The 15,687-nt window shown below is 38.7% G+C and overlaps 1 protein-coding gene across 5 annotated transcripts; it reads right to left on the reverse strand.

Annotated features, from left to right (window-relative positions):
• Nucleotides 1–1,872: 1,872 nt before the first annotated feature.
• polm (polymerase (DNA directed), mu) lies at nucleotides 1,873–10,349 on the reverse strand. 5 transcript variants are annotated; one of them, XM_046067528.1, is made up of 12 exons: nucleotides 10,231–10,349; nucleotides 9,803–10,046; nucleotides 8,741–8,906; nucleotides 7,272–7,370; nucleotides 7,016–7,186; nucleotides 6,850–6,921; nucleotides 5,945–6,065; nucleotides 5,737–5,869; nucleotides 4,839–4,941; nucleotides 3,453–3,743; nucleotides 3,293–3,376; nucleotides 1,873–3,210 (listed from the first exon to the last, which is right to left on the reverse strand). In XM_046067528.1, the coding sequence occupies exons 2-12, from the start codon at nucleotides 9,997–9,999 to the stop codon at nucleotides 3,082–3,084; spliced, it is 1,566 nt and encodes a 521-aa protein (XP_045923484.1). In that variant the 5' UTR covers nucleotides 10,000–10,046; nucleotides 10,231–10,349; the 3' UTR covers nucleotides 1,873–3,081. The 5 variants fall into 5 exon arrangements, with proteins under 5 accessions (XP_045923484.1, XP_045923483.1, XP_045923486.1 ...); XM_046067527.1 differs by having other exon boundaries at nucleotides 9,803–10,333; XM_046067530.1 differs by having other exon boundaries at nucleotides 3,453–3,725; nucleotides 9,803–10,325.
• Nucleotides 10,350–15,687: the final 5,338 nt, after the last annotated feature.

Raw genomic sequence — 15,687 nt, forward strand, 5'->3', positions numbered from 1 at the left:
ATAACGCTTATAGCCTACACTTGTACTACATGTCGCCGTATTTACTTTGCAACGATTCCCAGTCTGTTTTCCGTCACAACTGTCGCTTTTAAATTCCTGTGTTACATTCAGAAACAGTCCCAGCTCGTTATTGGTCCATGCAAAATAAAATCTGGTTATTCGTCTGTAGTACTTTATTCTTTCGCCAAATGTTCTGTAACTACGGAACAGACCGTCTGCATCATGTTTACACCGGCACGCGCATGCCCAGTGTATCTGAAAGTTGTTTTAGTATAGACGGAGATCAACTCTAAAACGCTGGTGTGGACGGAGATCAACTGCAGCTCACGTTTGACTATCAAGTCGGCGAAAAGTCAGCCACAGTTTTTGAACCGAGCATCTGCAGAGTGAATCAGGTGATTCAGAACTTGCTCCTGATTGGAAAAATTGGAGGTGTTAAAACTGACCTGTGTTACAACCATCCCCGGTCTCCCCTACATAAATTTTGTATGAGTTGTAATATTTTACATCATTTTATCTCTTTGGGGCTCAACGGGTTACATTTTAACTAAACATCTGTGAAGTTTAGAAGGGAAATGTCTCTTTGGTGGAACTGCTAAAAACTCAGAAGAGACATCTGAAACGTGACAAGGGGCCACAACACAACATTGTCAAAACGGCTGGAAGCCACTGGTTTAATCTTTAACAACTTGTTCTACTTCACAAGCTTATCGTATGTTTTAATGTAAAAGCAACTATAGCTGTCAGAAAATTTTGAAACAATAATTCGCTCTGAAATGTAGTGGAGTATCATAAAATGGAAGTACTCAAGTATCTGGTTTAGTTCTTTGGTAAATGTGACTTTCCATCACGGACTACACGCTCCCTTCACATCTCATCTCTCTGCTGTGTGGTTTTGTTTTGAGCGAATCCACAGATAAAGACAACGAGCACGTTGCAGAATACAGGTCAGTAGTTCACAGGTGTATTTGTGGGGAAATGTTCCTGCTACGCAGGCACAAGACAACATATAGTAAAACATTTCATGTTGTATTTGAAGCGATATGAGTTGTACAGAAATATAAAAGTAGAAAAATCTTGGAAAAACAACCGCTTGAAAAGTTATTATCTGTAGTTTTACAGTGTTCAGCTCTTTTGTTGTTTGATTAGATCAAACTGTTGCTCTTATCAAGTCTCTTCTGTAACATGAGAGCAGATTTAATCTCATCACACTGTGAACTGTTCAAGAGAAACCAGCTTTGTTTCTGTCTTTTTAGAACACGAGCTCATTTCGGTCTTGCACCTTTTGAAGAACATGCGACAGCAAATGAAAAAGAAAATTCCTCAATCCTAAAGTGTTTATTTGCCAAACCACAGCTGGTACTCTTTTAGTACTCTAGCAGTGTATGACTCCATCTGTGGAAAAAGTACTTGGATCTCTTACTTAGTGTATTTAAAGTACATCTTTTAAAAAAGTACCAGCAGTACTGCAGAATGGCCCATTTCATCACTTTAACGTCACAGCTGGTAAATGGTGACCTACGTTTTAACTATCTAGACAGCCGGAGTAGCTTGGGAATTTCACCAAGGAATCAATAAAGTCTTATTGATATCATTTGTTTGTTGATCATATTTCGTATGATTAATCTGAATCTAAAGTAAGAAGTAAAGTATTTCCCCTCAATTGTAGTAGAGTAGAAGTTTAAAGTTGCAGAAAATGGAAAAACTCATGTAAAGTACATGTACCTCAAAACTGATGTTGATGCCTGGTCCAGACTGAAATGTATCTCTATGATTATTTTATTGATTGCCATGACATTTTGTTGATTAGCGTCACCATGAGGTTACCATTTGTGGCAAATATAAAATATCACCAGATGTTTCCTAAAAGACTTAATTCATACATCTTTTATTGTAAAATATATGCAGTGCAATACAGTTCAGTTCATCTGCTGTTGGAACAGTTTTAGAGAGGTGTTGGTTCAGCTGTATGATCATTTGGGAGGTTGTAGTTAAGAAGAAAAAGGTTTATTATTGTTAGTAGTAGTAAGTAGTAGTTTCAAGTAGGATTTCACATACAAGGAGTTTCACTTGGTGTTTCGATGCATAACAGTCAAAATATACAAAGACAAGAAACAAGTACTGTAAAAGTCAAGAAATCACTACATGTAAAACATATTTATTCTTAAATAATATGAGCTGCATTGAACGTGCAAAATATTGACAAAAAACAAAACCTTGTGGTGCTGTTGAATCCTGTGTCCTCGTCGATATAAATGGGGTGGATAAAATAACAGAAAGACCTGCCAGTATAACATAATACAGTTCAACAGCAGCACAAACTACAGCCACTAAAATTATCGTACAGTTGAATTAACACCTCTCTTAAACAGTCCTTATAAAATAATTGTCATCATTTTCCAGACTTGTAAAATCCGGTGTCATACTTTTATAAAAACTTTCAAAAATGTTTTAATAAACCTTCAAACTCGTGGATTTGTCGCTCACTATTTCTGGATCTTGTTGCATTGTCTCACCGGTTCCTGAAGCAACACGCCCACACCAATGCAGCCCCCTTATCTTTTTTAAACTCAGGGTGCTGTTTTAGGTCTGAACAGCTGAGGTTTTGTTAACGTGAGCGCAGCAGATGGCGTTCAGCATGTCCAGAGTTTGCAGAAGCAGAGAGTTGTATAGAAGATAAGCAACGTGCTGCTGTGGACAGCTGTGCAGCAGATGGTTTGGTATTTTAGCTACCTAAAAGAAGGCCCACTGAAATAAATCTATATCAGTTCCAGTGTACGCTTTGTGTTTTCAGCGCTATGCTTTGCTCCAGGCGGCTGGAGCCGTATACTGTATACAGCCTCTGGAGCTCAGCTGTCGTTGGGCCTTTTTTTAGGTGCCTAAAATACGTTTTGCTACTGCTTTTGCTATTGATTAGCTTCCGTCCAACTCTCTGTTTCTCCAAGCTGGTGACGCGCTGACCTCCATCTACTGCAGTTAATACACTGACTGTGTATAAGTACCTCAAACAGACCCACTTAACAAATCTTGAACTATTCCTTTAACCCTCCCTTCTAGCCTCCTGTTTCCAGGTTATAAACCTCAGATGGGACTCCGCTTGGTCCTCCTGTAGGGGCTCAGCAGTCTGGTCAGGCGTTCCTCTCTGACGGTGGGATGTACTCCAAACCAAGATGTGCAAATATCTCCTCCTCCGACGTCGCTCTCAGATATCTACTCTGTAACAGAAAAAACAAAACAAACATTGCATCCTACTTATTTTGCAAGAAGAAAGACAAGAGGTGTATATTTATACCTGTTTGTTATCGTACAGAGCATGGCTGCTTAGAGACATGGCCTTCTCGTGCCCCGCCCAACGTCGTAGCTCTCTCTCAAACAACTGCAGAGAATATTGAGTCAGTGGAAGCATCATTCACTATGGAGCATCCTATCTTAGGTAACTTATGAAAGGTCACCTTGGATCCTGTCCAGCCCAGCAGAGCGAAAGCAAACTGGCTGATCGGAGAGACCACCAGGTCCACTCTCACGGCTCTCCACGGTTTGTGTCTGGCAGGTTTGGTCTGCAGAATTTGCACACCGTTTTCTGTCAGTGTCTCTGGCTGTGTCGCTCCTCGCTTCTCCTCCTTGGCAAGTTTAAAGATGGAGAAACATCTCTCAAAGCGGTCAATGTTGGAGGCGGGCCGAGCAGGACCGTCATTAGACTCCAGGTAAGAGTTTCTTGTAGTTTTCTGGTACAACAGAAAACCCTTGAGAGACGGGAAACTATAATTAAAGCTTTTGTGGAGTGAGAATATGAATCTCGATTATTAAAAAGAGGCGTCTTTAGGGGAAAATGCTGATATATTTCTGGTAGAGAAGGACCAATGAATCACTGTGCCGATATGAGCAAACAGCAGATAAATCTGTATTTGTGTTAATAACAGCTGATAATTGACAAAGAAACAGAGAGAAATCCAGTCATGTTATGAGTGTTGTTGTTGCTTAGTTTGTCCACCAGAGGACGCTCTGCAGCTCCCCTGTTGGCCACACACCCACAAATCCACTGCAAAACATAAGATATTATATAGCTGCAGTACCGGAGGCTGCATATTCAGGACCCCCGCACTCCTGAGGCCGCAGTTCTTTTGCGACAGCGCCATCTACTGGAGTGGTGGTGGTAATGCACAGCAACACGAAGAAGGTTTGCTAGCACGTGGGCCGTGAGGCCGATGTGCACAGCTGTAGGGTGTACCGGTCATCATAGCAGCATATAATCAATAACTTAAGTTTAGGCACACACTCGGTGATGGTTGTGGTAAGGACAGTTGGCTTCGGGGGGCAGTATCAAAGTAAACAAGGGTTCTACAAATGCAGTTCTGGTCCTAGGATGGCGGTCCTGAAACTGCAGCCTCCGGTACCGCAGCTACATACTACTCCAAAACAAAGTTTATTTTTAAACTGCATTGATGCGATATGTGCCATTAGCGCTTGCTAGTATTTATTGCTGCTTTTACTAGTATGTATTGTCAGTTGTAGATCTCGTGCTGTGTTTGATGCTCTGTTAATGATTGTATGTTGTTCCTCAAATGTAAGTCGCTTTGGATAAAAGCGTCAAATGAGTAAATGTAAATGTAATGCATTGTGTCATGTTCTTACATGCTTGGTGAGGTATCATAGCTACAGATGAAAGATGTTAGGGATAATCTTTGTTTATGTTATGTGTTTCTAATATATCAGCATTTAAATATCAAAATCGGTATCGGTTTTAAAAACCCCTCATCGGTCGGGCTCTAGCTCCTGATATCCCTTAGAGAGACACTGCGTGACTTTTTATAAAAACCACGACAGACTCAAGAGTCTACCTGCGATTCCAACCTGGCGACCACTTTAGGCATCAGTCCCACCTCCCTGCCCTCCTCTGGATGTGTTATCAGGAAGTCGACATCATGGCCCGTCAGCTTTCCTCTGCAGAGAGAGTCACAAGAGACGCTTCCTTTGAAGTCTGAAATTTCATAGGAGGAGCAGCTCGTTCCAGATGTGTTTTTCCACATCCCGTATTCCCATTTTAAATGTTCTCTTTCTCCTCAATGTCACCGAACATAGAATCACAGTATCATGTTTATGTTCAGACCAACAGTTTTAATTATTTAAATGCTCTGAATACTACAGTACCGGTCAGCTGCAGCTACATTTGTCAATTCAGTACTCTTAACACAGCGTCACTGGTACTGAATTCATCTAAAATTGACACAGAATTGAAAACAGAATTAACTTAAACTGCAGATTGTGTTTTCAGTAATCTTTCACCCGCTGATAGCAGCACATCTAACAACATTTTAAGCTCTGTGATTGGATGCTTTTTACCTAAATGCAAATTGGGAATTGTAGTTAAAGTTTTCATATCTACAGGCATGTATGTTTCCCCAATTTGAAAGAGAAAGAGAGAGAGAAAACTGTTGTCAAACTACAGGGTTTCTGCAGGTTTCCCGAGTTAAATCTAACCCTTCGAAATAAACTTTCACGATCATACCAGCCAAAGTACGAAAGTATGTTGGAAAACTGGCAGTATATAAAAATTACTATTACAATATACTATGATAATTGAGCAAAACTCCACTTTTGTTTTTCTGTATTTTTTTAAGCTTTAAGGTGAACAGCAGTGGAGGAAACAGAAAAAGCTACCGCTACATCACAGTGTATTCAAATAATTTAATTTCTAACGTTTATCCTGGGAAAGTGTCAGCGTCATTTGTGTTGTACCTTCTGAATCCTCCAATCAGACTCATCTGTGCGCCGGGTAACACAGAAACGACAGCTCTCTCCACAATCTCACCGATGGCGTCGGCTTCCGCCTTAGTAACCGGCTGGTTGATGTCATCATAGTGCTCCAGACCTGAAAGTCAACAAACTATTAACTGAAAGAGAGACTTGATCGAACGCAGTATGACCGCAGAGCGCAGAGACACACCTGCTTGTTGAGCTCGATTGAGAGTTTGTCCTGAATCCTGAAGCTGCTGAAGGCTGCGTATCCCCTCTCTGATCCATCGGTCTGCTGTTTTCGCTCCAACTCCGAAGATACCTGTCAAAGCCTGAAATGCACATAGTGATGAAAAACAATTGTGTAATAAAGCTTTGACCCATTCAAAATCAAAGCAACAGGGAATCATAAACTCCTTCATCTTATTTAGTTTATAGCACTTTTTAATAAAAGACTGGAAATATTTAATATTCTCGTACAGTAGACGCTTCGGTCGGCAGCACAAAAAGTGCTAATTGTGCCTCTTCCGGCAACAACTCGCCTCTCGCGAGAGCGAGATTTGACCTTGACTAGACTTCAGTTCCCTGTTAAAAACAAAGGGTGTCACCGGGAGACCCTCGTAAGGATCCTTTCCAGGATGTTTTCAGAGACCTGTAATAGTCTGAAAAGAAGCACTTTTTGTGGACGTAATTTTGAATAATAACTGTTAAAGAAATCTTATTAATGGAAAAACCGACACATATTTTGAGACCATCAGACAACAAGACTGTAAGAAAACTGACCTTATATAAGATTAAATACGCAGCAGCAGGACTCTATGAAGAATGGGCATTTTTTTTTTTAAATAACTTAATGTTTTCCCAATAAAAATTTAAGCAGAAAAGAAAAACAATTACAAGAAGTGTTTTTTCTTCTCTTAATGTTTAATTTAAAGGGTTTTTAGAGCCTTGAAGAAGTAAAATTTTGCCATATTTGACAAGAAATGAGCTAAAATGTTATGAATGTTACATGATTTTGTTTAAGAGCAAAAAAATAAAAAATCATTATCTGTTGACCCTTCAGACTGGCGGATGGAGACAGATAAAATCTACACTTCCACAAAACAGCTGACATACCTTCAGCGCGTTATACCGCCCTGACTGCTTTGTGGATTCAGCTTCACTTGATGCTCCATTCTCTAAAATGTCCTACGAGAAAACAGGGCAAAAAATGATTGTTAGATCTTCTTTTGAGTGTGATAAAGTAGCCAAAAGAGGTTTAGAAATGTAGATGTTTGCTGACTTTGACGACTCTGAGTGAGTGTTCTCCCAGACAGGGAAGCCCTCTGAGCTGCGACATGCTCGTCACCGGTTTGGGGAGAGCCTTCAACACGGCGGCGGCTCGTCGAAACGCGACACCTCGTCCTTCCTCATCACTGAGCTCAGCGTTTTCAGCCAGGAGCGACAGAGCATCCTGAGACACAATACATATCTTTATAGCTTAATGTCAGTGGTGCAGGTTTAATGTATGAGATTTGCTTTTTCCGGGGGGGACGTACAGTGAGGGTGGTGTTATGGTTGTCCAGAGTTGTCCTTCTCTGACAGGCGTAGCTGGGGACGGAGAACACCTCAACCTCTGCTTCATTGATCCGCTGATCCTGAAAGACAAAGAGGGATTAAACAACACGACAAATGCAACGGAAATCCGAGAGCTGTATTCATCAAACTGCTAAAGAAAATTGGACTTCAGTAAGAGATAAATGTTAATATACTTGACTTTCACTCCTCACTAATATAAACTCAGCAAAAAAGAAAGGTCCTCTCACTTTCAACTGCTTTTATGTATGGACATAAAAACATTCAACATCTAAGACATAAACTGAATTAAGTTTATGTCAGAAATAGAAAAATGTGTCCCCGAATAAAGGGAGGTCAAAATCAACAGTCAGTATCTGGTGTGGCCTCCAGCTGCATAAAATACTGCAGTACTTCTCCTCCTCATCAACTGCACCAGGTTTGCCAGTTCTTGCTGTGAGATGTTATCCCACTCTTCCACCAAGACACATGCAAGAACCCGGACATTTCTGGGGGGAATGGCTCTCGAGGGTACCACATGGGGGAGGTGGATGTCTTCCCTGTAAATCACAGCATTAGTCCGACCATCACCCATGGTGACTCAAAACCGCGTCAGGCGAGCACTTTTTGCCAGTCCTGTCTGGTGCAGCGCAGGTGTGTTTGTGCCCATAGGTTGCAGGTGATGTCTGCTGTGGACCTGCCTTACAACAGGCCTACAAGCCTTCAGTCCAGCTTCTCTCTGCCTGCTGTGGACAGTCTGAGCACTGATGGAGGGATTGTACGCTCCTGGTGTAAGTTGGGCAGTTGTTGTTGCCATCCTGTCGCGCATAATTGGTCCTGCATTAAAGGGTAACTTCAGTGTTTTCCCATGTTTCTGTGTCTATGTGACTTATTTGGACAATGATTTTGAAAATTGGTCCAGTACTGAGGGAGCTTGCTGCAGTCAGCAGCAGTGAAACAGGGCAGCGTACCGTCAAAGTGCCTCGACTAAAGCGCTTGTTTATGCCACTGAGAGGCTCAGATTGTTATTATAAGTGTCTGACAACATTGTGGAAATGCTCCCCACAGAGATTTTTTAAAGAGTAAGATCCTTTTGTTTAACCAGAAATATTCAGTATATCGCTCTCGTCAAAGCCACCAGACTCTATTGACAAAAAGAGAAATCGTACCTCTCTGATCTACTGCTGCCTCAATCAGTTGGTTTGTTTGTGTTATTTGGTGTTTCTAACCTGTTAAAACACCAAAGTCACACAATAACACAAACAAACTAACCGACCGATAATAATAATTAACAATTGGGCAGATATATATAAAAGTATATAAGCAAAAGTTAGTCTCTTGATCATGTGTGGATTCAGAAGTGTAATTCTTACAAGTTTAAAGTTTGGGCCTTGATTTCCTTCTCAATACGGGTCTGATAATAAGGAAATTAGTCTTGTAAAGTAAAATGTACCTGTAGTTTATGTCTGTCCAGTATTTCAACAGGATGGCCTTCACGCATGCTCTCTGTGTACCAGCTGATGTCCAGAAGGTGAGCAGGTTTCTGGTCCTGTGAGTCCAGCCACGCCCTCACCTCAGCGCCAGAGTTGTTCTCGGAAATTAAATGTGTGACACTTTTACTGTGAACACAACAGCTTATTTAATACACAGGCCGACAGGCTTCCTGACGGACATAATATGATAATATACAAATAGACAAAAGCAATACAGTATGTACAACTAAGTTAAGTTTCATTATCATATCTGCGCCAACTTTCATCATAATCCATCAAACAGTTGGTGAGATAGTGGTGGAATTACTGAAGTAAAAGTACTTATACCACACTGTAGAAATACTAAAAGTCCTGCATGGAAAATGTTCTATAAGTAAAAGTAGGTAAGTATGATCAGAAAAATATACTTACTTACTTACAAGCATTAAAATGTTGTGTGACTGTTGAACTATTATATATTCACTAATCAGATTATTATTCTTCCTCTTGTATTAATGCAATGCAGGATTTTACTGCTGTAGTTGTTGAGCCTGGAGCTCATTCTGATCTATTCTGATCTATTTTGTATCAGACTGCAGCTAATGATTATTTTCATTATGGATTAATCTGCTGATTATTTCCATTAATCGACTGATTGGTTGGTTTGTAAAAAAAAAAAAAAAAAAAAAGTCTGAAAATACTGAGAAATGCCATCACAGTTACCCAGAGCCCAAAGTGACACCTTCACAATGCTTGTTGTGTCCAACCAACAGTCCAAACCTGAACATCGTTTAGCTTAAAAGTTCATCAAAATAGTTGCCAATTAATTTTCTGTCAACTGACTAATCAACTAATCGTCTAATCATTTCAGCTGTACCGGTGGTTGGTTTATTACAAAACATTATATTTTATATGCTGTTAGATAAATGTAGCATAGTAGTGTCATGAAAAGACAAAGTTTACTTTAGTACTTCAGTTCAGTACTTGAGTAAATGTTCACGTATTTTAATTTCCCTGCATTGGATCATTAAAGTGAATCTTACCTGAGCATCTCCTCCACTTGAAATCCTTTCTTTCGCCCGAGCTGAGAGAGGAAAGCTCTTCTACTGGCTCCCATCTTTCTTTCTAACAGGAATAAAACAACCTGGGGGAACTTGGCTGGCACTTTCTCTCCACTGAGGTTAGTCCCAGTGTTCCCAGCATGTGATGGGACAAGTTTCCTTCTCTTTAATGGAACCATGTTTCACTCTGTTGCTGAATAATCTCATAACCCTCTGGTGTTGAAGCCTACAAACATGTAACATTAGAGCCCATGTCTTCTTTAACAAGCTAAATATTCAATGTGTTTTTTGGTTAATTCTGACCATCACTTCTTTTTTGCTAGCTTAGTTTTATAAAGCTATTTATCGTAAAATAGTAATTATTACAAATAAAATGCTACGTCGAAGCTAAGTTAAGGTGTTTAACGTACCCGGGTTCATATTCTGTGTCAGGTTAAAGAGAAAGAAAACCACTTCCAGCAGAAAACTTCTGTTTCACTGCAACCGGAAGCAGCTGTGTAGCAGGCGGCTCCAGCTGCACGGAACCAAAATAGTTCCGACTAGAAACAGTGCACAAACCGCTCAGACCAGACTGCCCAGTATGGAAGCCCACTGCTGCCACTACAAAAAAAAAAAGTTAGCTGTGATGTAAACTAAAATAGTCATGGTAAGTCAAAGATAGTAAGTCAGTATTCTCATAATTTAGTTTTTTAAAATTTTTGCCTATATATATATATATATATAAGCTTGTGTCCTCTCTCAGGTTGGGGGGTCATATATACCATATATATATATATATATATATATAAAAACCCACACACATAAACATATATATATATATATGTTTATGTGTGTTTTGTGTGTGTTTTTTTTAACTAAAAATAAGTTTGAACTTAACTGATATACAGTAAATGCATTATACATTATATTATCTGACATTATTAGACTGTCAATACTGATGCATCAATTTAATATTGTAGCTGCTTGAGGTGGAGCTAGTTTTTCTACTTTATATACAGTTAGTTAGTTTTAACTTTGTATACAGTTACAAAGCCCAGTGGTTCCCAACCTTGGGGTCGGGCCCCTTTAAAGGGTCACCGAAATGTAGTAATGTGGACAATATTTTCTGAGAAATATTGAAAAGTATGACCTCTTTGGGCCTCAAACAAGTATTTAAACGATAAAATATGGAAAGTTTAGAAGAGAAATTTCTCTTTGGTGGAACTTCTAAACAGCTTTTTTTGTAAAAGGTACAATATTTCCCTCTGAAATGTAGTGGGGTAAAAGTGTAAAGTAGCACAATGCAGAACTACAAAAGTAGGCCTAAAGTACAAGTACGTCAAAATGTACTACACCACTTAATGTGGCTGAACACATTTACATGTGGAGCTGGTTCTTCCACTTTAAGGCCATCACAGTACAGATGATGAGGATGATAAACTGTCATCAGTTACCAATAATAGCATCCACCCTTTATGATGCACAGGCTGCTATAAGCTCAGCAGAACACCTTCAACTCATTTCATAGTTCGACAAGAAACAGGTCAGGCATGACTGTACCTACTCATCGCTACCTGCCTGTACAACAATTCATCAGAAACATCTGCAGAAGAAATATGAATTGCAGCTAAATTCAGAGATTACAAACGGATCATTAATGTCTCACTTCTTCTCTTTATAGTGTTGGTCAATATTAAGACGCTAACTGACTGATCCTCACTGTACAATATCTCGGTAAGAAATTATTCTTTTTCCTGTTGATGAGTTAGATGAGAAGCTCAATAACACTCTCTTGCAAGTACGCTAACTATGAAGCTATAGCACCAATAATTGGTTTGGTAGGTAGGTAAGTAGGTAGGTAGGCAGGCAGGTACATTTATTGTCACAATATAACAGGTTATATGATGAAACTGAGCTTTGTAACTCCCTTCTGCTACATAGCAGATAATATACATTAATATAGAAGCAATTATAAAAATGGTAACAGAAATATACAATATATAGTTTTCAATGAAGCAGTGCTGAGGATGAATTAGAGTTTAAGAGTCTGATAGCTTGGGGGGGAAAAGCTGCTCTGCAGTCTGGTGGTGCGGAAGCAGAAACTTCTATATCTCTTCCCAGAAGGCAGCAGGGTGAACCGGCTGTGGATGGGTGGGTACTGTCCTTTAGTATCCTTTGGTCTCTGCGCAGGCACCTCACCGATATCGCTGATGCTCGGGAGATGGGTACCAATGATCTTCTGAGCAGTTTTAATCACCCGCTGCAGAGCCCTCCGGTCCTGGGCCGTGCACATCCCATGCCAGTTTGTGATGTTTCCAGTCAGGATGCTTTCTGTTGCTTCTTTGTGAAAGCTGACAAGAACTTGGCAAAGAAATTTGGCCTTCTTAAGCTTCCTTAAGAAAAACAGTCGTTTCTGAGCTTTCTTCACCAGCGTGGAGATGTGAGACGACAATGTCAGGTTCTCTGTGATGCAGATTCCCAGGAACCTGAAATTGTTCACCTGCTCCACCTCAGCTGCACTGATGTAGACGGGAGCGTGTGTCTTTATTTACTTTATACTGAAATCAACGATCAACTCCTTAGTTTTGCTGACGTTGAGCAGTAGGTTGTTCTCTGAGCACCACTCTGCAACATTATGAGTTTCCTCCCAATATGAAGTCTCATCGTCGTTTGAAATCCGGACGATGATGGCGGTGTCGTCCGCAAACTTCACAACAGAGTTCTCTCCACAGCTTAAATTAGCATTAAAACTGTGTTTAACCTTTACAAAGATTTAAATGTATGTGCTGGATTATTTCTTGGCTGAGAGCAGTGTTGTCTGGTCTGAAAAAACAACTTAACTTTAAACCATTTTGTTTTCGACAGAGCAACAACCTTGATAACCCTTTAAATTTTCATCTAGTGCCATCATCAGGTCAAAATGTTTGTCCAGTCCTTCGGTTTATAACCAAAAAGCTGAAAAACTCTTTAATCCATTCCCATCAGCCTCAAGTTTTTGTTTATCGCCATTTAGCATATGTTAGCATACTAACACACTAGACTACAATGGTGAACATGGTAAAAATTACGCTAAACATCAGCATGTTAGCATTGTCATCGTGCGCATGTTAGCATGCTGATGTTAGCATTAGCTCAAACCACCGCCATGGCTAAGCAGCTTCACAGATCTGCTAAAGGCCACTTTATACTTCTGCGTCGAGTTTACACCGTAGGGTTAGCCTAGTTAGTGTTATAGGCAACATCGCCGTGAGCGTTTATACTTGTCCGTGTTTATGTAACTCTGTAATTAAACCGCCAAAATGCTAGTTGGCGGTGGGGTTTCTATGTTGCACTGTCGCTGTTTTGAGTTTAACCACTGAATTGGTACAGTGAAGGGTACGGTGTAGGGTACTCGGCTAGGTGTAAACTGTGGTCTAGATTCAAGTATAAACTTGCTTTAACATGGCTGTATATGACTATATCTTGTTTACCACTTCCAGCTCACCCCTGACACCATCAGACCAACCAGTGCAAAGGAAGTGCTCAATGATGTGGTTGATTAGATAGCTAGAGTCAGTCCTTATTATCAATAAATAATGTTTTTCGTGTGAGAGTATCCTGTGAGAGATAATTACTTGCAAATGAGCCCCTGTGCTTCATACAGAAAGTTGGTTGTATGAATTTCTTAGCACCCAGTGTTCTTTAGATAAAAATCAGGTGCATTATAACCTCTTCTGTCCACCTTTGGTAAGTCAGTCATTAGAAAACTCACGCTGTTTGCACTGTTTAATCACACAAAACTCTATTTTAAAGTCTCCTCAAGTGTCAAAAGATCCCAAAGATATCAAATATCTCAGCCTGAATAACAGAGAAATCTTCATTACATGAAGTGATGCTCATGAAATCAAGATTTTTTCCAAGTATCAAAGTAATTTATTCATTATAATACAACACAAACTTGTACAACAAAATCAAAGTTTGTAGTCCCTTCAAGCTACATGACTAAATCTAGTCAACTTAGTTTTACATTTTGTCATTTACTGTATGAAATATGCACTCTGTCAGATCTGTGTCATCATGTATTGTGTATATGTTTTCAAATATGTTGTGTTTAAATGTTTGGATTAAAATTTTTTACCCTTGTCAAACACTGAAATAAATGATTTGATCGACAGTCACTGTAAAGCTGTTTGCGGGGAGATTTTAGGGAAATTACATACAAACTTTTGTGCTAAAATGGTTTCAGGTCCTCCTTCTGTATACATTTAGGTTTTATTTCTCTTCAAAACAAAACTACATTTATAGACTATAAATATATTAGAGTGAGGTGGATAAGTCGGCCGGACCAATACATAAAATAAATCATATTTGTATGTTTTAGAAACTGCATCAACATAACAACTGTAAAATCTCCAACTCAACTCTTGGTTACTATTCCTAAATATCTGAATTTAGGAAATCCTTATCAAAAATGTTTCCTTGTGTTATGTGTTTGTAAAAAAACAATAAAAGTCTGAACATTGACCAGTTGATCTTGTTATCAGATTTTTAAAACTCTCAAATGTCGAGATTGGTATTGGCCTAAAAAAGCCAGTAATTGTCAGGCTGTGATATCTATGTATACATCTGACATTGGTAAAATAAACAAATAAATGAACGAATGCACGAACGAATAAATGTCTCCCTCTATTGGACTGAATATAAAATTAAACAAGATACGCCACTCAATGTCATGAATTTTGATCTAAAATGAAATGAGTAACATTGTTAAAATGATTCACATTTTTGATAAATGGTTTTCTATACTGGAATAAATTTAAAATTAAATCACATAACATAATAAAACGTAACATAAAATAATATAGGCTAATATAATAAAAAAGCTATACAATATAATTCAATTTAATATATTAAATTAGTAATATTGGTGACTTTTTTGAATAATGGATCTCTATATTGCTGCGAAGGACTGGCGACCCGTCCAGGGTGTACCCCGCCCTGCGCCCGATGCCAGCTGGGATTGGCTCCAGCCCCCCGCGACCCTGTACGCAGGATAAGCTGTTGATGATGGATGGATGGATGGATGGATCTCTATATTGGATTAAATACAATATAATATAATAAATTATGAAATAACTTTTTTATTAATTGACTCTGTATTATATATTCTGATATACCTAATATAACATGATGTAATGTAGTATGCCATATAATAAATTACCAAATTACTTTTATATTAATGCTTTCTATATATAATGTAATCAAGGTATTTTATTTATCACTATACATAATTGTGTAAAGAAAAGAAAGTTTGTAGTCCCTTTATGCTACACACACACATACAGGACTTTACAGATAATTAAATGATTATTTAAAAATGATAACGTATGAAATAAAATAAAACAATACAGTTATTTATATACATATACATTATGCAGTGCATTTAAAAAAAATTTGCATCTGTGGTGAATGTAAACTGCAGCAACAAGATGATAATATGGTTTTCATCTTAATGTAAAGAAGTTTGACATTTGAGCACCAAGCATCACAAATGAAAAACACAGATAAGATAATGCAATAATGTATAATCAGTATACAATATATGTTTATACTTATACTATTATATATAATAATATATTTATATTGTTATTTTGTAATAATATACAATACTGTAATGCAAAATAGTGCAATAAAGGTTTTTGTTTTCATTTAATTAAACATCTATGTTTCTCCCATATAACTTAATTTATCCTTTACTTTCACGTTAAGTAAAAGTTAATAAAGTTAGTTTAAGTTGTATAAAAGTTGTCTCATGTCCAGGTTGTACAACATGTTCTCAGTGTTCACTCCTCCCACTCAGTCTGATCATATGACCCCCATGACTCGGCTCCACTTCCTTAAACTCTGGA

This window comes from Micropterus dolomieu, linkage group LG13, assembly GCF_021292245.1.
Source record: "Micropterus dolomieu isolate WLL.071019.BEF.003 ecotype Adirondacks linkage group LG13, ASM2129224v1, whole genome shotgun sequence".
NCBI lineage: Eukaryota > Metazoa > Chordata > Actinopteri > Centrarchiformes > Centrarchidae > Micropterus > Micropterus dolomieu.